This window comes from Vidua macroura, chromosome 7 (genome assembly GCF_024509145.1).
Source record: "Vidua macroura isolate BioBank_ID:100142 chromosome 7, ASM2450914v1, whole genome shotgun sequence".
Lineage (NCBI taxonomy): Eukaryota > Metazoa > Chordata > Aves > Passeriformes > Viduidae > Vidua > Vidua macroura.
In genome coordinates this window covers 38,554,532-38,578,973 of record NC_071577.1, presented here as the reverse complement: position 1 = coordinate 38,578,973, position 24,442 = coordinate 38,554,532, and the positions used below count along the sequence as shown (strand labels likewise).

General features: G+C 44.7%; 2 protein-coding genes across 9 annotated transcripts in view; one reads left to right on the top strand and one right to left on the bottom strand.

The window, feature by feature from the left end:
• The window catches only part of MBD5 (methyl-CpG binding domain protein 5), a 120,960-nt gene extending 109,606 nt beyond the window's left edge, over positions 1-11,354 (bottom strand). For all 8 annotated transcript variants that reach the window (XM_053982139.1, XM_053982137.1, XM_053982138.1 and 5 more), the window contains exon 1: positions 10,948-11,354. The gene's annotated coding sequence lies outside the window, so the exon portion shown is untranslated. The remainder of the gene's footprint in view (positions 1-10,947) is intronic.
• Positions 11,355-11,629: 275 nt separating this feature from the next.
• On the top strand, positions 11,630-24,434 carry ORC4 (origin recognition complex subunit 4). Its single transcript, XM_053981845.1, has 14 exons — positions 11,630-11,862; positions 13,034-13,105; positions 13,848-13,924; positions 15,379-15,469; positions 16,714-16,789; positions 17,121-17,206; positions 18,360-18,408; positions 18,944-19,095; positions 20,353-20,526; positions 20,900-20,986; positions 22,515-22,623; positions 23,305-23,400; positions 23,482-23,549; positions 23,703-24,434. The coding sequence occupies exons 1-14, from the start codon at positions 11,785-11,787 to the stop codon at positions 23,889-23,891; spliced, it is 1,404 nt and encodes a 467-aa protein (XP_053837820.1). The 5' UTR covers positions 11,630-11,784; the 3' UTR covers positions 23,892-24,434.
• The last annotated feature ends 8 nt before the right edge of the window (positions 24,435-24,442 follow it).

The window sequence follows — 24,442 nt, the reverse complement described above, 5'->3', positions numbered from 1 at the left end:
AAGGTCTGCTCATCCTGAATTATCACTTTTTAAAAATTCTTTATGGAACGATGAATGTATTAGGTCCAAAATGATTTTTACAGAAGACAGTGACAAGAAATTAAAATCCCACATTGTTCCTGATATTTTATACATGACAATAATATCAAGGCTCTGGTTATGATTGGCAAATGCACAGAAAAACCCTGTCCAACAGAGAGACACAAAAATCATTCAGTCAGTCCTTGAGTTCAAAGGGATCAGAGAATAATTCTTAGAATGCAGATTGTTTAATGTTTACAAAATCAACACATCTGGCTCCTTCTTCTGCTGAGGCTCCTCCAAAAATTTAGTTCCTGTTTTTATTGAAATACTTAAGCACTGGAAAGAAACTGAGTTATTCAAGAGAAACTCCCTCTCCTCACTAAGCTACACTGAATTTATTTCATTAAAGCCCCGCTTCAACCCATTATCTCAAAGTAGAAAATGCTAAATCATATTAGAGCTCCTCTTTCACAAAAGAAGAAACTTTTCTGGCTGCATTTCCTGGAAAAAATGTTTGTCCCTGTATATATAAGTTCAGAAACATTTATTCCAAATAAGAGGAAGATACAAGAAATTTAAAGACTAATTTTCATATTTGTTAGAATTATAAATTATGTTGGTTTTTTTTTTTTTTTGTGGAATAAATTCCTAAGCCTTAAAACTCTGCAGATAAGAGTTAAAATAAAGAAGTTCAATTCTCTACCAGAATGCATTTGCTCAAGTGTAAAGCTAACAAATGCTAAAATTTTTGGCAACACGTCTGCATTTCTGAATCATTAGGTAGTCAAACTATTTTTTGATTTTGCTTGCATGATGTTGGATTAGAATAATCCATATAAATCAGTGGTTTTCCCTGCCTAGGAATACCGTGTCTGATGGCAAAAGGAGGCACAGAAACACAGGGAGGTTCTGCAAGATCCAGCAGAGCTGCCTTGGATGTGCAGCACTGGATTAGGATTGTTTACTCAGGGGACGAGCAAGGAGAATAAAGTCAAAGTAAACACAACACAGGCAAGGCATGCACAGCATTCCAGCCATCCTCTCCAGAGTGGGATGCTTTCCTAGGGAAAACTCAGCCATGGATGAGCTGCCCAGGAGAGCTGGGAGCAGAGCAGAACCACGGTGGGGCAAAGGAGAAGCCAGCTCCAGTCAAGGACTGAACTCCTGGAGATTTCCCTCCTGGAAACCCAAACACCCAGGCCAAAGTCCTCCAAGATGTGAAAGCATTTCTGGGGCACTGATACAGGTCCTGATGATGTCTCAGGTTTTAGCTTTTATATTTTTAAGATTCTGTGCTGCCTTAGTGTCTAAGTCTAGGCTTCATATTAGGGGATGGTGAGCTCTCTGCACAGAGCAGGGAGCAAAACAATTCCTTCTCCAGCTGGGCACCAAGGACAAATGATCCAAAGCTCAGGCCCAGGAGCACAAACAGCGTGGGCTGGAGAAAGAAAAACAAGCAGGATGGGACTTGATCACCTCAAGCTGGAAGTGGCCAATGAACTGCAAGGTGCAAATGGAGCAGAGCTGATCCCAGTGAGAGCCCCCGGGAGCGCTCGTGCATTTTGGGACCATTTTGGGTTGTGCTGCCCAAGGTGGATCCGTTGAGGCCTCTTGATAAATCCCTATTTTATTCTTTAGCTCTGTCCAGCCTCTGTTCTAGGTCAGCCTTCATAAGGCATCACTGGTCTGAGAGCAGCAGGGCTGGCTGCCCAGCCAGGCCCGCTCAGCAGCAACACCCAGCTCTTCCAAGTTGAGGCAGCAACAGTGGCAATATTATGGAATTATTTATACACTCACAGGCCTGTTTACTTCCCTTTTCAAATCATTCTGAGGCTGCTGGATGTAAAGGCTGTGATTAAGCAGCACTTTCTGGTTAATACTGTGTGAAAATATTCTTGATACTTGTGGCTTTAGCAAGGCTGCCAGGGGGGTTTTCCCAACAAGAGCCACCAGCTCCCCTTCCATATTGTGGACCCCAGGGTTGGAGCCCCTCTGCTCTGGAGCCAGGTTGGGAGAGCTGGGAATGTTCCCCTGGAGAAGGGAAGGATCCAGGCAGAGCTCAGAGCCCTGGGAATGTTCCCCTGGAGAAGGGAAGGATCCAGGCAGAGCTCAGAGCCCCTTGCAGGGCCTGAAGGGGCTCCAGGAGAGCTGGAGAGGGACTGGGGACAAGGGATGGAGGGACAGGAGCCAGGGAATGGCTCCCACTGCCAGAGGGCAGGGATGTGTGGGAGATTGGGAAGAAACTCTTGCCTATGAGGGTGGGGAAGCCCTGGCACAGGGTGCCCAGAGAAGCTGTGGCTGCCCCTGGATCCCTGGAAGTGTCCAAGGCCAGACTGGATGACCCAAGCATGAAATGGGATGAGCTTTAGGCTGCCTTCCAACCCAAACCACTCCGTGGTTCTCTGACCTGCTCCCCTCTGCCAATGCAAACAATTTACACACACCCACAGCCCCCTGCTCCCCAGATTCCCCTCATTTTCATTACAGCCATTTTCAAACTGTGCCCCAAACTCCAGCTTTGCCTCATCCCCTTCCCTCCGTGCTGCCATCCACATCCCCCTTCACTGCTCCTGACCACCAACCCCTCTCCCCAGCCTCTGCCTCTTCCGAACGTTTCCCCGCTCGCTTCCTTCCTCCTCCTGCCCCCAGGCCCGTGCAGCAGCTTCAGTTCCAGCCCTGCCCTCCCGGGAGCAGAGCCCTGCTCCCTAACCCCAAAGCCACAGAGACCAGCAGCAAGGCTTATCCACAGGCTGCACCTTGCAGCTCCACGGAACTCCCCCTGCCCTGAAGCAGCTTCACCATCCTGTGCACAAAAATCAAAATATTTCGGCCTAGTGGATGCATTCCCTGAAGTTTGATGGGTTTTTTTTTTTTTGTGGGGTGATAAACTTGCTGCCCCAAAAACACGCAGACAATTCCCAGGGAAGCTCAGAGTTAGTAACTTGTCAGGAATGTCTATTGGGGCACAATAAAGTGGTGAGTAAAGCACGAGTAAACAACAGGAGAGTCCATGCAAATTGAGGACAGAATAATTACGGATTACACCGGACAGGATTAATGCAGAGATTAAAAAAAAAAAAAATACAGTAATTATTTGGGAATTTTTGATGAATATCCAGGTTCACAGAACCTAATCCCAAAATCCCACCTGCCTGTGAAGACCTCTGGAGCACAGGACAACCAACTCCCAGCACTGGGACATTCAATAAAAACCTCTATAAAGAGCTTTCTCTCAAGACAACAACTGGAGATGCTTTAAAATATCCTCAATTTAAGGTTCACCATCAGCAGCAATTCAGTTTACATTCACCACCATTGTACAGAACATTCTCCTATATTACAAATGCATTTGACCACTATCTACCAAAACACAAACTAAAAAGCATTTCATTTTTTCTATAATTGCACAGAAACATTCCAGACTCACAAATACCATCAATAAATTCCACACAAAGTATTATAATTATTTGCAATAATTAGCAAAAGCTGAATATTAACAGTTTTTTACTTTTTTTTTTTTTTAATGCAGTAACATTAAAAATGAGAATAATCTACTTCCAACTGTTCATCTATGGGATAAATGTGTCTCAGGCTGTTGTATCAAATCCATAACATAAAAAAAAAAACCCTGAATAAAGTTAAACTTAGTTTTATTTAGCATAAATCAATATTTGGAGAAAAGTTGATCAATTCTTTTTTACTTTTTTTTTCTTTGAAAATTAAAAAAAATGTAACAACAGGCTCTCCAAAGTTTATATATTCTTTCTCTGACAAAGCAAAGTTATTAGTCTGATAATTATTACTTAGAGAAAAATCATGCTGCTCTTACACATGGGAATACTTTTACTGGCATGTATGTTCCTTTAAAATAAAAATTAAAATTAAAACTATTGTCTTGATTTTCTGTTGATTTTTAAGTTCCAGGGACATGCTCCTAAATTCTACCCCCCCATGTGCCTGCAGATCCTTAGCAGGACTCTTCCACCAGAGGACCTGAGTTTCAGGAGATTATTAAGAACTGATTCATAACTGTGAAGTTTCCAGGGAAAGCAGCGCGGGGAAAAGCCCAGGAATCCCCAGAGCTCTGGGAAGAAAGCTCCAGGTGGAAGGTGATCCCCAGGAACACACAGGGCAGCTGATGGAGGAGCTGCCCAGCTTTGGGGGGAGCATTAGGGTTCCCAAATCCTTTGTGAAATTACAACTCATAAAAATTCAGATTTAGGGCTTGATCCAGCACCTAAAAAGTTGATAAATATTTTAGCAGTGAAAACAGAATAGACTTTATTACTATATTTTCCCCCCCTTGAAGATTTCATATCTACATTTTTACTAGTAGAGTCTCAAGAGTAGAAACATTGGACAGCTATTTCCAAAAATTAAAATCACCCACACCACAGTTTTTAATACCCAGCTTAATGCCTGAATTAACATATTTATCAAAGAAAAGTGGGATACAGCAGCTCCATGATGTCCTGAGAGTAACACAACTTCCAGCAAAGCCCCAGCAGCACTGCAACGCTCCAGCCAGGGCACCCTGCACAGATGGACAAGTCATTTTTAGAAATGAATCACGCTGCAAATGATTGGACTAATTTTAAAACAGAGGTGAGGAACCAATAGCCTCCAGCCCAGATATGGTTTGCTTCAGCTGGCCCACAGACACAGCCCTGCTTTATTACTTAATAACACCCAGGCAACTTCAAGGGGAGCCACGTGTGTTTTAAAAGGCTCCAACAACTCACAGATTTTTAAGGACATGGTCCTTAAACTCAAACATTGTTCCCAAGTTTCAAGCATTACATGGAATTTTTGGGTTTAGTTTTTGGTTCATTTTGTTGTCCATTATGGCTACCCCGAGCAGGTGGGATCTCCCAGCTCTCAAGTGTTTAAGTTATCTTAGCAGGAAAAAGCCAACAGTGCTTTGAGTTTGGACAACACAAGGGTTGTGCTAGGATTTTGATACCTGCTCTCACACTTAGCCCTTATTTAGGACAAAACTTCCACTGCAAACCTTGGAGAGCCACAATCCCAAACACAGATCCCAGACCCTCCCAGTGCAAGGAAGCAGTGAAAGGAATGTCTGGAGGGAATCACAGGCCACTGCTTGGCTGGGACCCTTGCTGCAGCTCCCTGGCCAGGCTGATTTGAGGCCAGAGAAGGTTCAGCTCCCGCTGAGGTTTGCCTGCCAAGAGCAGGGGGCTCCAAGGTCCTCAGCACAAACAAACCCTTCCACTGGGCTCCAGCTCCCAAACCCAGCAACTCCCCTGGGGCAAAATGTAGGAGGAGAAGTCATTTTAAACAGCATCTCCAAAAACCAAACCTTTCCTAGCACAGTATAAATGGGGAAAATTCATATTTTCTGAGCAAAATCGCTGCTTTCAAAGGGATCTACTCCTTGAGAAACATGGGATGGGCCTTCCAGAAACAACTAAAAAGCCAGAAAACTTTACAATATTTGCCATTCCAGGCAGGCACGTTCAGGAACAACAAGACAACACCACATTGCATCACCAACACATCCACCTCTGAAATCTGATCCAAGCCTCTTCCCCATAAAGATTACGAGGGAACAACGTATCCCTCTCCTGCCCCCAAGCCCTAAAAGACAAAAGGAAGTTCTGTTCTAAAAAAACAGCTCACTACAGATTCCTGACTACTTTGTTTCTTGAATCAATGATCTCATTTGTTCACTTTTGCAGTGTTTTCTTCCAAAAATAGCAGATACTAAAAAAATTATTCTTATCTAGAGTTTGGATGAGAGGAAACAGCATATTTTTTTTGTGCTTCTCTTCTACACACAGTTAAAATAAATAAAAATTATCTCCTTAAATTGACAGTGTGCTTATATTAAAAAAAAATAAATAGATGCATAAAGCTTCATTGCATCAGTCTTAAAAGTAAAAAAAAAAAAATTAAATTAAATTAAATAGATTAGGGAGAAACACAACCAAAAATATAAGGCTATGTTTATAATTTTCATTATTTTTTGGTGTTTTGGTTAGACTGAAGCTACAGCATCAGTCTTGCCAAAACATATGAAATTTGTGCTCATTCTGGTGGGCCTAGTCACCTATATGTGTGTATATATATATATATATATAAATATACATGAGGTAGACAGGTAAAAGCTTCAAAGATGAAGCCAAACCCAAACATTTCATGGATTTTGATCAAGCCTTTAATTTGTCACAACAGATAATCCTTAATACCATGTTGGCAATGATCTACCAGAGCTTAAAAACCAAGTCTAAAATTGGCCAAGTGCAATTGAATTTCCATGTTTTTCAACCATCAGGCAGCATGAATGGAAAATTCTGACTATCTGTAGTTCTGATATGTAGGCCCAGGTTCTAGCTGGCCAAATTTTCTCCTAACTTAGGCTGGGTTTGTTTCCTTTGGCAGTGGGGTACAAGGCAACATTATCTCGTGCCTTCCTTGATCTAAACGTTGGGAATATCACCATTTGATCCAGCAGGATTTGTTGTGCAAACAATTGACAACTGTTCTGCTTCCCTCACTTGGGAATTTTCCTGAGCGAGGCCACGCCACTGATGCTGCAAACGAAGGGCCCTCATATTTCAGATGCTATTTACATTTCAGATTACTCACACACCAAAATAATTCTGCATTTAATGCCACTGAAAATGGACACTAAGCAAAAATTATGACAATATAAATATATATTTTAGCCCGAGCTTCAGTTTTACCTCATAGCAAAGTAATGAATTAATATATTGCTTCAATAGGTTTTGGTTATCAGATATTGTGGCAGGATAAGAATTTTTAAAATATTGCTCGCTTACTTTAAAACATTTTCTGGAAAATAAAAATATATAAAATAAACAACACATTGAATTTAACCAGAGTAATAAATGAAAGAATAAAGGTTTGCTTAGAAACATAAAAAAGAATTTTCAAGCATTTTACCACTTCATTTTTAAGCACATTTAAAGCTCCTGAAACAGAATATTTCAGAAAAAAAAAAAAAAACAAAAAAACCCCAAAAAACCTCAAACAAACAAGAAACGTTATCTTGGGCATCTCCAGCTCCTGCCTAAAGAACCAACAATTGAACCCAGTGCAGGATTTGTTCCTCAGTCATTCCCATTGGAGATTTTGGGGCTGGGAACACCTGTCAGGCTGCAGATAAACCCAGATGACCAACTCATTTCACAAAGCTCTATGAATAGCCATGGCAGGGCTCTCACTGATTCCTGCTGCCAGCCTGGGCTGAGGGGCTCACAATGCAGATCCTGGGAGCCACAGGGACCTTAAAGCAGCACTGAAAAGTTCAGATTAGCTGGTTTTTACTACTTCTTGTAGATGCTCATTTATATATTTTTATATATATGTGTATTTGTGTATGCAGCTAAACTCATTTGCATGTGTACTCATACACTTTTTAAAATTGCAGTCCAAGTGATCTTGACAAATTTTACCTTGATTTAAAAATAGTACCAAGTCTGAATTCCCTTCTAGACAATTCATCTAGAAAATAGGAATTGCTATAATAAAGAACTTGAAATTCAAGAGAAGAAGTCAGCACTTCTCAGTTTCTTAACTGCTGCTTTTTGTTTTACTCCCTCTTCATTTCGCTCCAGATATGCAAAGAAAGATTAAAGCATCCTGAAAGATATTTCCAATGCTCTTCCAAAAGTTCACCCCTAACCAGCCTTGGTTCCTGTGCAGGCCCATTTGAAACTGATTGAGCAGTATTATTCCACCTAATAGTTCCAAAAATAAATACAAAGAAGAGCCAATGAGAGCCTGTGGTTTCCAACGTTCGAGTAACTCTTTAAAAGAATAAGCAGGTCCTTAATGACATAAGAGCATTAAAAAGGAAATAAATGTATCCTGTTATCTTTTTATTTTTGAAATCAATGGTAATTCTGATTTCCACCAGGACAGAACAAGAACCAACACAGGGAAACCAAACAAAACTAAACCCTCAGACAACCCAACAAGCCAGAAAGAACAAACAGAATTCCCCACTTTCCCAAAGTTTTGACAGGATTTTCGCAAAGGAAGCTCAACCACTTTCAAAAATTTGTGTCCCTGGCCATGAACAGATGAGAGTGAACTGCTTTGTGCACGTGGCCTCTTAAGCCCACAGAGAGACACTGGGACATTAGTGGGGCTCCAGATGGGCACGAGGGACCTCCCCCCTGGCCTGCTGCTTTCCACAGGGAGCATCCACAGGGAGCACTGCCTGCTGATCCACAAACTCATGGTGGACTAACAGACTGTATTCCAGCCACTGATCTTCCACAGAGAAGGAATAACCATGAGGAATAGTAGGGAAAAAAAGAAAATAAATCCACTGACAAAGCAAATGAAATAAGCCAGCTGAATCCCAAGGCATTCCACCTTGGAGAGGCCTGTGGCTGATGCCAGGATCTCCAGTGCTTTTGAACAAAGAGAAACACTGATCCCTCCACAGCCCAAGAATGAAATGACTGCAAGTTGTACAAGAAAAGTTCAATTATTGAAGGTATTGCATCATAAAGATTCTCATCAAACATCCGCCTCCCTAATCCAAACAGAGACCAACTCATGTGTCCACAAAGGAAGGAAGGTACAGCAGCAAACTCCACAGAAACATTATTAAAGTCAGGCCTAAACAGCATCGTTATGCTCAGCACAGCCATGGCAGGTCCTTGCCAATTCCAAACTATCTGCCCTTAGAGCCCAGGAAGCCCTGACCCAGAATGCAGCAAAATAATTATTAATTCTGTCTCTGAAGATAAAGAACTGGAAAATCTGCACCAAGTTTTCCTAAAAGCCATCAGCACCTGTAAATATCTCGATGATGGCAGCAAAAAGAGCTTAGGAACCCAAAGAAAAGGAAAGTGTGTTGCCTTTTAGTTACAGCTGTTGATAATTCACAATCTTTCCTAGCACAAGTTGAAAGGTTCAATTCCCTCAGTTCTTGGAATGTTGTGACAGAAGCCAGAAGCCCCAAATTAGCCTGAGACCCCTTTGTGCCAAGCCTGCAGAATTGCCACCCAGAATCCCAGTCCCACCAGTGCTTCCTTCAGAGGGCCCTTCCCACCCCAATCCCACAGCTCTCCCTCCAGCACAGAAGTGGCTGCAGGACTGGAGGCCTATGGAAATGAAGGTTTATCAGTAATTTTATCTCTAGGACTTAAAGCAAGAAAAAACCCTGAATTATTCTGCCCAGCTTCAGAATCCTGTTCAATTTTTACTGTGTAACCATATTAAACCAAACCATAGGTACTTTAAAGCCCAAAACACAAGGAGATGGTTAAATCCCTGTAATAATTACTGTATCACATCACTGTAGGATGTGGAAGTTGGGGGCAGAGCTGCAGCTCTACAGACACGGGGAATGTAATCCTGCAGCCACTCTAGGCTTCCATGTACAGAGGGAAGCAGATCAATGGGATCTCAGGCTGAGAAAAGCAGCACTGTCATGAAATAAAATCATGAAATTATGTCCTTCACTCTTGGACAGGCTTTTGCTGTCCAGTTCCTACCTGTAGCAAACTAAAAGGCTAATAACTTGTTTAAATCATGGGTGTTTACACACAGATCTGCTGATTTTGGGGATTGTCGCCGTTGAGGTTTTCCCCCCGCACGTTTAAACCCAAAGTTATTACAAGCAAAAAGAAAACTAACAGCAAACTACTAGAAAGAACTACAGTTATGGCTGCTGCCTCCAATTCTCCATCACAACATTGTCCAGTATCAACCCAGCTCTGGTCTTCTCCCGTTCCTTGAACCCCATTGAATTACGGCTCTCGCAAACTCTTCCCAGCCTGACCCAAAACTGCTGCTTCACACCAGACACGTGGGTACAAACTGGAAATGGGAGACAGCCCAGCATGTCAGGGGAGCTCTTTCTTGTGGGCATCCTTCAGCGTGAGGCACAGTGACACACACTCTCTGCTGACCACCATTTAACTGGGATGCCCCTCTGCAACACACACTCATGGCCTACTCCGTGGCTCTGCACTCAGCACTTAATAAACCAAAAATAATAAGCCCAAAATAAACCAAAGCACTCCAACCGTCTTTTGGAAATTACAGAGGACATAATTAAGCTCCAGAAATAAGCAGACAACAGCAATTTCAGTATAAACATCCTACTTGTGTAGGGGACTCTCTCATTTCAACTCGGTGTTAATGCCCCAGCTCTTACTTCTGGATCCTTGCAAACATCTAGAGGGCTTCTCCCAACATTTCCTCGAGTCCAGAATTTAGTCTGACATTTAAAGCCATTACATTTTAACCCATTTCAGATGTTTGAACACGTAAGTTTCCCTCGAACCAGCAGAAAACATGGTCAGGTCAGTCCACCAGCAGCACCTGACCAACACCGTGAGCGTGGATGGAGACACTTGGCCTTCCCAGCAGAAAGCCATGGAAAAACACATCCCGACATATATATCTGAACAAACCATTGACCAAATATAGCCGGGCACCACCGATAACCAGGGGCTGCTACCAAACCACATCCCAACCCTGCAAACACCGAGTCCAGCTCCTGGACTGTCTATCCCTGGAAGTTCAGCTCGGGAAAGGGTCTTTGTACAAGTGGTCTTTGTACCTTCACCACCGCAGGGGTTTAATAACTCAAACAATAAGTCAAACAACGGCCTGGAACCTGGGGGGCAACGCCGGGGCTCCCTGTTATCCCAGGAAAACAACACTTTCGGGACTCGGCCGGGGCTCAGCACCCACCGCACCACCCCGAACTTTGCCCGGCGCCCCCGCCACCATCACCCCCCTTCCCCTGCCGCTCCGGAGGGGCCCGAAGGAGCATCCCCGGAGCATCCCCCGACAACAAAGCTGGGGCGGGGGGCGCGGGGAAGGGGCCCGAAGTGACAGGCGGTGCCCCCCCCGGGGTAAACACGGGGTAAACAAACAACCCCCCCGCCCCGCCGCTCCCCCCGCACTCACCTCAGGGCCCCCGGGCGCAGGGAGGAAGGCGGAGACGCACACAAAGGGTAATAAAGGGGGAGGAGGAGGAGGGAGCGGCGCTCCGCGGGGCCGCCCCCGAGGGACGGGGGGGGGGGGGTCTCGGTGTGTTTGGGGGGGGGGGGATGTGGAAGAAACTCCCCGGCGGGGCTGCGGGGGGGCAGCGACTCGGGGCCCCCCGCCCCCGCCTCGGCGCGGCGCTGCTTCGTGTCCCTTCAGCGGCGCGAACAACCGGCCGTCCCGCCGCCGCCCCCCCCCCGCGCTCCTCCTCATCGCCGCCGCCGCTGTCGGGAAGGAGGAGGAGGAGGAGGAGAAGGAGGAGGAGGAGGAGGAGGAAGAGGAGGGGAGGCAGCAGCGGCGGCCGCCACCGCGCATGCGCCCCGGGGGAGCTCGGGAGGCCGCGGGGAGGAAGGGGGGGGGGAAACGGGGGGGGGGGGGACGGGCGACGACTTCCCACAGCGCCGCGCGCGCCGCTCCCGGAAACGGATCCGGGACAGGGAGGAAGGAAGTGGATGAGGAGGAGGAAAGGAGGGGAAGGGGGAAATGGACGGGGAGGAAGTGACGGGAGAGGAGGGGAGGGGAGGAGAAGGGGAAGGGAGGGGAGCGGGGAGCGCGCGGTGACGTGAGGGGGCGGCGCGCGCGGGGGCCGGTGGGAGCGCGCGCGCGCGGCGGGTCCCGCCCTCAGGTGAGGGAGGAGAGGCGGGAAAGCGCCGTGAGGGCAGCGCCGGCAGGTGAGGGCGGCGGGGGAGCCTCAGCCTCAGCCTCAGCCTCAGCCTCAGCCTCAGCCTCAGCCGGGCGGGACGTGCCGAGCAGCGGAGGATGCGCCATCCCGCCCGCCCTTCATCTGCTCGGGCTCCGGCGTCTCTGAGGGAGCCGCGGATGCAGCCTGTGAGGAGGGTAACGGGCGCTGGGGGATCGGTTTCTGAGGGGATGAATGGCTGCTGGGGAGGGGTCTTGGCTGCCGTGCGGGGGTGAGTTGAGGGCTGAGGGGAGCGTGCGAGCGGCGGTGGCCGCCCTCAGGTGATGGAGAAGAGGCGGGACACGTCGTGAGGGGAGGTGGGGGGACGGACAGGTGAGACCAGGACAGTACCCCGGGACCCTCCAAGCCCTATAGGGCCTCCCCCCATTTCCTCCTGGGCCCCTTCAAGGTCCTCCCAAAACCCGTCCTCAGCGTCCTCACAGCCCCTCATTGACCCTCCCAAGCTCTTTGAGGCCTCTCCGTTCCCTCATCAGGGTCGTCACAGACTCTCCCATACCCGAAATATCAACCCCCTCAGACCCCCCCCCACCTTCCCCATTCCCACAGCCCTTCCCCAACTCCCTCCTGGACACTCTTCCCCCCACCCCATTCCTTTTCAGAGCATTCCCAGACCCTCCTAGCCCCCATAAATTCCTCACCCCAAATCTCTCAGGACCACCCCTAAACCTTTCCCAGGTTTAAGTCCCCCTCAAGACCTGTAATTCCCCCCCAAATCCCCCTTAGAGCTTCCCTCAGGCCCTCTTAAATCCCCCTCAGAACCCACTCAAACTTCTCAATCCCATCATGATCCCCCTGAAGGACACCCAATCCCTAAAGATTTTCCCCCAAACCCCCTCTGAATCTACCCAAATCTCTTTAGAGACCCCCAATCCCCTTAGTCAGGTCCCCTTCAGAGCCAGCTTGTCCAGAGAGATGCTGTGGTTATTGTTATAAGCTGCACATTGTAAATAAGGATGGCCTGTAATTATTCCTGTAAAAACTTAATTGTTGTGTCTTAGTGTGTTCCCGTGTGCTTGTAGCTTGTTCCAGCTGCAAACATAAGGACATTATTTTAAACTCTCTAAAGCATCCTAAAGCCAGTGTCTTTGGGAGATGTGTGTCAACATGGGTTTATCAGGAATAAATTTAAAATTATTTCAGTGTTTTGGCTCTTTTTCACTAGGGAGGTGAACTGCTGCATCTTTATTAGTTAAGAACAGATGTTCATTACAGTACTTAAAAATGATCAACATCTAAGTGCAGTTTCTGACTGGGATTGTTTGGAAAGCAATGCTATTAAATAAAATCTCTATTTTCTCCTCTCCAAAGATGAAACCTTCTGCGATGAGCAAGCGAAAGTTGAAGGAGAGCAGTGCAGAAAGTGCTGAGAGCATTTCCCAGGTCAGTAACATACATTTTTATTCATTACTTTCTTTTCAAGTTGTGGAACTTTTCCACCCTGTGCCATTCATATCATATTTTTTTGTTTTCCTAGGCCAGTTACAAAGCCTTGTACAGATACAGGATACAGTTATTAGGGCACTAAATGGTTTTTGTATCTGTATTTCTTTCAGCTTCCCACCTGTTGCTTGCTTCAAGTGTTACAGTCATAATGCAGCAAAAAACTTAAAGGATGATCTTGTGCTTTTGCAACTGTTTGTGGCAACAGATTTGCATAAATCTATTTTCATTCATTTAGGGTTTTTTATCTTCCAGTTTGTAGGATGAATTGGAACCCAGGTGAGTTTTTCAGCAGCAGGACAGCAGCTGCCAAATCAGTTTTTCATTTGTTTGGTTTTTTTAAACCTTTATTCTCCTGTTTTCCCGAAGTTGCTGGTTAAAAACTGTAGTGCATCTTGCAAGGAATTACCCCTGGATCAGTGATTTCCTATATGTTTTAATCTCTTCTAATTGCTTTTTCTCCCTTATATAATATTTATACAATATTCTGCCTCCTGCAACTTTCTTCTTACTTTCAAGACCCTTCTATCCTTGATATCAGTAAAAATTTATGTATTACAGAATATTTGTAACACCACAAAAGTGCCTAATTTACTGTTATTTTATTGCTGTAGTTACATTATTGGTAAATTCTGGTGTTTGGAGCCCCAGACATTTTTCCTGTGCTGTGTTACATCCCTAGGTGCAAAAAATCTTACGTGAAAGATTCTGTCACCACTGTGCTGCTGGAAAACTCTTTGGGATGGAGCAGCAGTACAGGTGAGTGAGCAGGCTCTAGGATTCAGTGATTTCTAATTTAACTGCAGTAGTAAAATAGTCTGGTGAAGTCAGAATTTTCTGCCTCTCTGTTTTACTAAATTATACAGGTTTACTTCCAACCCAGTGCTTCTAAAAATGATTTGCTTCAGATCTTGACAGTTTTTATACAGCTGTTCCCTGCTGGTTTTGTCAGGCTCTGAGTTTTGGATTTCTTGTCCCTGTTTCGCATCTCTCATTCTTGAAGCACTTTTCTTTTTGATACTTTCAGTGCATGTTCTAAGACTCTGTGTAATGGCCTGGCAAAGCAAGAAGTTACATTCTCTTGCTGTGATACTTTATTTTTACTTCAGATTTTCTCCTGTTTGTTGGTGAACTGTGATAGAAGTAAATCTTAAAATTTCTGTGCCAACGTCTTGTTTGTTGAAGTAGAGACCCATATTTAAACCTTCTTCTGGAGCCATCCAGATGGGGAATTTAGGGTTAGGAAGAAGTAATTTAGTGGGACAGTAACACTGTAAAATAATCAGTACTGGGACAGATGCAGGTCAAATTCTGCAGATAACAAACATGTATTTAAAGAATTAATTTTTCCAAGGCTGATTTATGTAAGTGGAATCACCTGATGTGAGCACAACTTTTCATTACAAGAGGGACAAAACCATTTATTAAAACAGTGTACTGTACATGCAGAGCTCACGTAGGCATTTTATTGCTGTTGTGAGGAAATGTAGTTCTGTTATGTCAGTTGTACAAAACAAGCCTCCCCTATTTATACTGGAATTCTGAAAAGCAATTTACAGGCTGTGTCCTATCAATGTGCCCCTGGTAGTGAATTATCCTGGAGGGAAAACACAGTGAACTCCTCAGCTCTGATTTTTCCTTCCCAAGATGTGTCAGGGCTCTTGGCTGGGGTTGGCTCTCAAACAGTGACCAAACCCACACGTGCTGGCTTCAGCTGTTCCATGAGGACTCCCTCAGCCCTTCAGAAGCAGTAGCAGGATGTCAGTATCCCACATTCCAAAAGCACATTATTGATGCGTAAGCATTTGGGAATTGCAGGTGTCAGAGGTTGCTGTAAGCACTTTAAATGTGCTTTGAGGTGATGAGTCTATCTGCAGGTAATTTAGAGCTGGTGAGGAATAGTGGTAGCACAGAAAGCAATCTATTTCTTAAAGAAAGAAATAATTATTGAGGTCTCTCCTTTCACGGCAGAGAATTGCAGAACTTTATGAATTAGTGATACTCTCAACTTCTGCATGTTTTAATATTTTAAAGTATTTTAAGAGCTCTGATCACTGAGCCCTTTGTGCTTTATTGTATTACATTTTGCATGCCCTGAGTGCTGACTCTCAGAGCAAGCTGAAGTGGATCGAGTTTTATTCTTTGAATTTTCCCTGGGTTTGGGGGATGTTGTCATCTTTGAGGTTTTCAGCCTATTTCTGTTTTCAACACAGACATTTGCTGGAGCTGCTGAAAAGAACCACGGTGCATGGGGAGAGCAATTCCGCCCTCATTATCGGCCCCCGGGGATCCGGGAAAACTGCGGTAGGAGCAGCTCCTGGAGCTTTGTGTGGCTCCAGCAGAGCCTCGCTGAAGTCCTGGGAGCCTTTGCAGCTCCCTTTTCAGCTCTGCCTGGTTTTACAGAGAGAATTGCTAATGGTTTGCATAGAAATTCAAAGCATTCCAGGACTTTCTGTGGAAATTCTGTTCAGGAACAGCATGGAGAAATCTGTTCCTAACACTTGTCTTTGCAATTAAAGCCATGCTCTGATTACTCTTTAATTAACCTTCACTGTAAAGATGATGAAAAGGCATCCAAAAGCTCTAAAAGGAGTAGCCTGAGGAGTGGGTTTCTCCACAGCTGTGTGCATGCAGGGAATGGTCAGGAATATTGTTACCTGCCATGGAGCAGAATATTGTTGGGTGGTTGTGGTTTATAAGTGCAGGTTTTGTGTTTTAAGGGAATTCCCCTTAGCTGAGGCACATGAGGGGAGGACCTCTAACTTAAGTGTTTAATACTTCAACAGCATTCACTCAAGTCTTTAATGTTTACATTAATTGATGTGATGAGAATTTGTGGTCCTTTCAGACAGAATATAAGTTAGCAAAATCACCTATGCAGAATGAAATTTTTCCTTTTTATATATCAAGTGAAAGATGCTGGAGTAAAGAAAATCATGTGTGTGTATATTTTTATATTTATACTTACACATAGGTGGGAGCTACAAATCCTCCTCTGAAGAAGCCAAAGCAAATAGTAACTTCTTAATTTTTAAATTTAACATTTCCACTACTTACAGATATTTTAATACAAGCTTTTACTAGAAACAAGTTCTTGATGGACAGCAAATCTGGGAGTTTTTTGAGCAGCAGTTAGTGAAATCATGTGCAGTTTTAATTTTGTCTTCCAGAAGAAAAGAATAAGCAGAGTTTCTTTCTACAGCATCCAAAGAAGCCATGAAGCTGAATATGGCACCAACTCAAGAGTCAAATTCTCTCACATCTCAAATTCATAAAGCTTTTTGATTATGGCAAAAGCCCTAGATATTACCCCAAAAAAATCAGTGACTGAAATACCAGAGTTATTTTCCTTTCCCTCCTAGTTCAGCAGAATGAACAAATGTAACTGCCACAGTCATGCTAGTGAATGCAAAGTTGTCATTTTAGTCTGAAACATGTTCCCTAATGAAACCTCACACACTTTCCTACATTTTAATATCTGTAATTACACTTTCCTTGCTGTTAAAAATTAATCTTCTCACAGAAATTCTGTATTTTTCCTTTCCTAGTTATTGAATCATGTCTTAAAAGACCTCAGGGAAATGAAACAAGTGAGAGAGAACCTGTTGGAAGTCCATCTGAATGGCAAGTAAAACATCATTGATCCAGGGTTCTGTTATATTCACTTCTGTATTTTCAATGTACTGAGTGAAATTTTTGCTTTCAGCAACTTAGTCCAGCCTGAATTATGGACATGTTTGTCTGTGAGTTCCAAAGTGCCTCTCTTTGTATTTCTTTATGTGGAGGGGACTTCTGTGCTCTCAGTGACAGAATTAAGTCACTTGTCAGGTCCAGTCTGATATTTAAAAAGGCAAAAAGCTCTGTAAGGCTGGAAAGGGAGAGAAGCTGCTGGTTAAGTGTCTGGTGGGAGTGAAGGACAACTGCCAGTTCTTCATGAAGAGTCCTTTTCTTTCAGGGCTTCTGCAGACAAATGATAAAGTGGCCCTGAAGGAGATCACCAGGCAGCTGCAGCTGGAAAATGTGGTTGGGGACAAAGTTTTTGTGAGTAACTTCACTCACCCCTCCAAAACCCTTTCCTGGGACACTGGGGCTTTGTGGGGTGGAGCTGCAGGAACTGCAGGGGCTGTGACTGCCAGCAGCTCCACACAGGAGCTGGGGTTCCTTATTATTTTTTAAAAACACATCAACTTGTGCCTTAAAGGAGGGAAAAAGGGAAATCTGTCTTCATAAGCCCTAGAAAAACAAACTTAAGTATTCCTTAAGTATTTATTATTAATAGTATTCCTTAAGTATTCCAAAGTATTCCAAACTTAAGTATTCCAGTGAAATACTTCAGAGGGGTGGGGAATTTGGAAATGTTGTTTTTAACATTTCAAAACAAAGAATTCAACCAAAAATCAGGATCTTTAATATATTATCAACCTTTTTTGGTCTAGCCAAAAAGGAAGTCTATCCAGGCTTCCTAGAGCTCTCATTTTCCATGGAATTTCAATTCAAATATTTGCTGCTACATCCCTTTTCCCACAGATAAACTGATTTACATTAGTTCTGAAGACAGTCCTAAAGAGAGTGACCAAAGTGCTTGAAAATAAATTTCCCTCATTGTCTGTAACTCGCATCCAGAGGTTAAATTGGCTTTTCTGCCCCCCTGTGACAGGGCTTGTGCTCTTCAGTTCATTATTTCTCATCTCACACCTGGAGTGCTGCAGGGTGGGAGGATTTGTGTAACTGGACCAGGATGGGCACAGCCATTCAGTGTTTTTTTTTTTTCAGAAGTGTTTGATGCTTCCATCTGTTCAATAAAGTTGCCCATTAAACCCTGCTCCCTCTCAGTGGAACACGTTAGGTGGCACTTTTTCCATGTGTGTGCCTGGAAAATGAGGATGCAACAGCTATTTCAGGAAGGCTGGAGCTGCCTGTGAATTTAGCTGACTGCAGGCATTCTCCTGGTTTTGCCTGTCTGAGGCAGTTTGGGGATTTCAGACTGGGAAAAAGTGGGTGAATGTAGAGTTATCCATCACTGTTCTTGTCCTGAGGAGTTTGTGATTCTACAGCATGAAGTACCACTGGACATTTTTGAAAGCAGACTTTTGGAAGGAACTGGCCTCCAGTGAATGTCTGGATTTGCTGTAATTAGACAATTCTGAGAATGACACTGCAAATCTATCCTGAAACTTCTTTATTCTCTGTCTAGGGCAGTTTTGCTGAGAACCTTGCCTTCCTCCTTGAAGCTCTGAGGAAAGGTAAACACTAAAAACCCCTACAGAAAACTACTTAGGTAAACACTAAAAACTGAAACTCTGGGTCACTTGACTGGAAAATGGAGTTTTTTATTCTGCTTTACAGGTGGAATGAAGAAACTTAGCCCAAGAATGTGTCATGGTTACAAAATAATATAAAAAATAGTTCATACTGATTACTCTCTGAATATATTATATACACCTGCTACTGGTATATACCTTTTAAGGCTTGCATGTGATGTTAGCTGTGAAGGACAGATTCTTTTATCCAGATAGGAGCTATTAAAAATGTTGTTTTTAAAATAAAATTGGCCAAGTCTGTCTTTTTTGCAGCCAGAAATGCTCTTTGGCAGAACAGTACAAAACCTTCCCAGTTTTTCCATGTATTTTCCTTTTTGCTGTTGGACCTGTAGGAAAGGAGGGCTTAGTGAAAAGCTGAAAGAAAATCTGTGCATTTTTAAACCCCATTATCAAAGAAAGCTGCAGCAATGAAGTCTAATGCTGAAGTTGCCCTGCTAACTCTCCAAATTTCTCTCAGGAGACCGAACCAGCAGCTGCCCAATTTTGTTTGTCCTGGATGAATTTGATTTGTTTGTCCACCACAAGAATCAGACGCTGCTGTACAACCTCTTTGACATCTCCCAGTCTGCACAGACCCCAGTGACAGTTATTGGGCTCACCTGCAGGCAGGTAAGAAATGGCATTTCCAAGTTTTAAAGTGACTTGGTTTACTTGGAATGACTTCTCCTTCCCTGGAACCTTAATTTCCTAAGAGACTTTTCTCAATTATCCATTTTTCTAACTTTTGAATTGGGAATAGGGATGTAAAAAAAAAAAAAAAAAAAAAAATTGTGCTGGGAGCAAATTGAAGATGCCCAAAGCCTTCAGGCTCACTGCTAAAGGAGCAAACCAACGTTTCTAAGGACACACATTCAATGTTAGACCGTGGTTCACTCTTTGGAGGGGCTCCTGAATTTCTTGGTTGGCAGTTGGCAAGGACAGAATTGTAGTAACTGTGTTTAAATCTCTTTTTCTTTTCAAGAAACCACTTCAGTAGGGCACTTCTGCTAGAAAATGAGTTCAGGATCCCTGTTCAATTTGCTGTGATTTTACAATGGCATTATGTTGAATTGTGGGCAGGTTGTGTGTACACTGTGAAGTAATTCCACTGTGGAAACTTGATAAAAGTGATCCTGTTTTCACAATGAACTGGTGGTGCTGGAGATAGTTGAGTTGTGACAGGAAGAAGAATTAAAATCTCTTATCAAAGCCTGATTCTGGGTTTGACTGGGATTAGCTGGGCAAATTTCTGGAAGTTAATAGAAAAGTTAATTGTTGATTTAATAAATTACAATCTTTCCTTTTGCATCATCACTGTCCTGAGTCTGGCGTGCTCCTCACCCATTATTTAGAAGCTTTTATCCCCTGTTTGGACTGTAATTCAGGAAGTATCTCCAGAGTGACAGCCACTGTTTCCGAGGGTTTTTTTTTGGCTCTTAAGTATTTTTTGGGATTTTTAAGCTGTATTCTCTCAGGCTGACAGAAAGCACGTGGCCTGTCAGCTGCCAGCCCCAGTGTGAGCACACAACAACTTGTCCAGAGCCCTGATAGGCTGCAAGGTTTGATTCAGCCTCAAGTAGCTGAAATATTTCCATCATCTATGGAGACATTTTGCTGGGTTTCCTAGCAACAAATGATCCTGTGTGATGTGGAGCATCACGTGGGCTGGGATGGTTGGTGGCATTGCAAGGCACATCAATTAAAATCATCAGCAAAAGGCTTGTTAGAACATTTAACTTATGTTACAACATTTTAAGCCTGAGAATTCAGTAATTCTTTCATTTTTCAGCACACTTCAGTGATTTGTCTGTGCTGTAGCAAAGAAATCACCAAATTCATCTGCTTTTTTAATTACTGTTTTTCCTTTTATTTTTTTTTCCCATCAAGGATATCCTGGAGCTCCTGGAGAAGAGAGTAAAGTCAAGGTTCTCCCACAGACAGATATATTTGATGAATTCCTTTGATTTTAAACAATACATTAAGATATTCAAGAATCAGCTTTCTCTTCCTGCTGAATTTCCCGATGAGTCTTTTGCACAAAAATGGAATAATAATGTTCAGGTACTTAAAGCATTTTATACTTCATTTTAGGAAAAATTCTAAAGTGAGAGCAGTGTAAAGCTGCTTTACTGTATACACATAGCCTTTACCAGTAAAAGTGTAAAGCTTTTACCTAAAATTGGCATTTCCTTTCACTGGCTGAGTGTGATATGGAATAAATTAAATTACTATAGAGAATCTTTGCTCATTGAAGTCTGGAGGTAAAATTGTCACAGGAAACACCAGAAGGTTGAGGTTGGACATGAAAATTGTATTGTCAGGTGTAAGCTGAGCTCTTAAAAAAATATATTTCCCTGTTATTTTTCCAGGTGAGTATGAAATTATTAAAAGTGAGTGTGAGATGGTTAAAATATCACTTTATTGTTTCTTGCAGCATCTCTCAGAGGATAAAACTGTGCAGGACATGCTGCAGAACCTCTTCCACCACAGCAAAGACCTGCGCTCGCTGCACTCACTCCTGGTGTGTATTTGGGTATTTATGAAACACCTCCTTGCAGTAACTCATGAGCAGCTCTCGTCGTTTTCAGGCCATTTAGCTGAGCCTTGCCTGAAACAGCATTTTATTAACTTCAGCCAGGGCTGGCTCCTTGCAGGCTGTGTCAGCCTGTGCTGTGTCAGTGAGTGGGGTAGCTCCAGTTCTGCAGCAGTTACCCTGTGAGGATGGGCTGTTCAGTTCAGATGGGGCTGAGCTTTTGCTGTTTAACTTTCTCCAGGCCTTTCCATTTAAGAAAACAAAACTGTAGGTGAAGCCCTTCAAAACTACTTTTTCCTTTCTGAGATTCTTTTTGGTTCCTGGTGAATCCTGACATCTCACATTGAAACCTGTTTTTTCTGCTTGAACTTCCATTACCACACAGGAGCTGCAGCTCTCTTGGAGGTTCTTTTTTAAATTTAAGCTGCCTCCCCAATTCTGCTTTTGAACACAGCTCATATAAATGCACTGACAGTTTTTCAGGGGATAAATAACACTTATTTAACCATCCTAAACTATCCCTGTGCTTGTGTCAGTGTGAAAAGCCCCCTGGCTGTCCCTGCCCCTGGGCTGGCTCCAGTGCTCCCAGCTGCTCCTGCAGTGCTCAGAGCCACCCTGAGAACCAGAGCCGAGCCCTCTTCTTGCTGGTGCTCTGGGTACTGGAGTTGGTTACAAGACTGCAGATTATTCCTAGAGCAGGGCACCCAAATCTGTCCCTGTGGCTGCACTGGAGGCCAGCAAAGGAGCTGCTGGCAACCGAGAGCCTCCCTGAGAGCAGGTAAGAGCTGAGGCTCAGCTTGCCCATTGTTCTCTGCAGCATGTGCTGAGTTCTTCCTTTGGAAAGAGACCTTTTGTTCTGGAGTCAACTTCCCAAGAAAAGCACATAATACAGATTCTGGAGGGATGAGTGAGGAGTTCCTGGACAAAATGTGGAGAAGAGAAGATTCTGGGGAGACCTTGGAGCCCTTGCAGGGCCTGAAGGGGCTCCAGGAGAGCTGGAGAAGGGACTGGGGACAAGGGATGGAGGGACAGGAGCCAGGGAATGGCTCCCACTGCCAGAGGGCAGGGATGGCTGGGAGATTGGGAATTGGGAATTCCTGGCTGGGAGAGTGGTGAGGCCCTGGCACAGAGCAGCTGTGGCCGCCCCTGGATGCCTGGCAGTGTCCAAGGCCAGGTTGGATGGGGCTTGGAGCAGCTGGGACAGTGGGAGGTGTCCCTGGGTACAAAAGCAGGTGCAGAACAGCTGTAAGTCATTCCTGCAGCAGCCTCTGAGGTGCTGATCCATTGACATGGATATAAACGGGTTCATGAGGATTCATCTCCTGGAATCAGGAGGCTTGAAGGTTTTGAGCCTGGAAAACTTTCCTGGCAAGATGAGATTGAAGTGCCAGCTATTTGCAAGGTTTCCAGTGTGAAGCTGCAGTGTGTGTGGGCTTTACCCGTGGCTGTTCCAGGGTTCCTCAGGGAGTTGTGTCCATTCCCAGCAGGAATGGGCTGAGCTGTGTCTGTGTTGCAGATGCTGGCTGGCAGCGCAGTGACCGTGCACCACCCCCTGCTCACGGCTGCAGACCTGCAGGAGGCCAGCAGGCAGCACAGCACTGACTCCAAGGCCAACATTGTCCATGGTAAAGCCCAGCTCCTCCCTAGAGCTGTTCTGGAAGCAGGGGAGGTGTCAAGTCCCTCCCTGGAATTCTCCTGGTGCAGGAGATGCTGTGTAGGGAGTGTTCCCTGTGGGTGTGAGCTGCACAGGCATTGCCCGTGGAGTCTGCTCTGAGTCACACCTGCCTGTGGGTCCAACAATGCCAACTTGGATACTTCCAGTTCTTGCTTTTTGCTGGGAACAGCCCAATCCTGAACATTTCTGCTTCAAATAGACAGCAAACAAATGTTCTCCTATCAATCCTCTCCAGTCTCAAGCTGCACCAAGGGAAATAGAAGTTGGATATTAGGGAAAAGTTTTTGATGGACAGAGTGATAAAGTTCTGGAATGGCTGCCCAGGGAGGTGGTGGAGTCCCCATCCCTGGGTGTGTTTAACAAAGCCTGGGTGTGGCACTGGGTGCCAGGGTTTGGCTGAGGGGTTGGGGCTGGGTTGGACTCGATGATCTTGGAGGTCTCTTCCAACCCAGTGATTCTGTGAATTCTCTAAGACTTTGAACTCTGGAATTTCTTTACATAATAAAGATACGGAACACCAATGGGTGAGGCCCAGAGCATATAAAAGTAGAGGAATAAACGGAGTGGGTGAACTGCCTGTGTTTGTGATGTGCTCAAGGGAAATACTCGGGATTCTTGTCTTTCCCTGCAGGTTTGTCTGTGCTGGAAATCTGCCTCATCATAGCCATGAAACACCTGACTGAGGTCTATGATGGAGAACCATTCAACTTCCAGATGGTTTACAATGGTGAGAGCAATGCCTGAGCTTCACAAACCCTACACCACGCACTTCCTTCTAAGTGCCCCTTTTCTTCCCCTACTGCTGCAGAATTCCAGAAGTTCATCCAGAGGAAGGCACATTCTATGTACAACTTCGAGAAGCCAGTTGTCATGAAGGTGAGCCTGAAACGCTTTTTCTTTTCGAGTTGTAAAATACTTTGGTTTTAGTTCCAGAGCACAGACTGGGGTGGTCAGACAGCCCTAGAAGGGAGTGGGGTGTTTTGGGGCAGGAATGATGTTCCCTTCCACTCCCCCTTTGCCTTCCCCAAGGCCTTTGAGCACCTGCTGCAGCTGGAGCTGGTGAAGCCCCTGGAGCGGCCGTCGGTGCGGGCGCAGCGCGAGTATGTGCTGATGAAGCTGCTGCTGGACAGCAGCCAGATCATGGACGCCCTGCAGGTGTACCCCAACTGCCCCACGGATGTCAAGCAGTGGGCAGCCTCCTCCCTCAGCTGGCTCTGAGCTCCCATCACAGGGAATGTTCACCCGCAGGAAGGCGCTCAGATCAATGGGTTTTTGGAAGCAGCTTTCTTTGCTGATTCATTTGGGGTTTCCTAGGCAGAACGGTGCTGCTGTTGCCTTCCAGCAGCCAGAACTGTGCCTCACTCACAGCCCAGGTGCTTTAGCTCAGCTCAGTGCCAATTCCTGCTCTCACACTCAGTTCCCACTTGGAGAAATCCAAGCTCTGGAGTGTCTCCCTGTGGCTGAGGGCTCTGGATCCTGGCTCAGGCCATGCTGCCCTCCTGGCTCCCCTTCTGCAGCGCCATCAGGTCAAATCTGACTTGACATGGAAAATTGACCCAATTAAATCTTTAATCACAACTGAATTTACTTCATTAAATGTTTCATCCAACAGGCTTCAGCCGCAAGGGCTATTTTGTGCCAAGTACAAGGTAACATCTTCCCATACCCAATTTTTTGGAGCAAAACTCAAGAGTTTGGCTCAAGAGCTGCTGTAGGACCAGCCCCATGTGTTTGTTTTAAAATAAAGTTTTCAAAGAAGCATTTGCAAG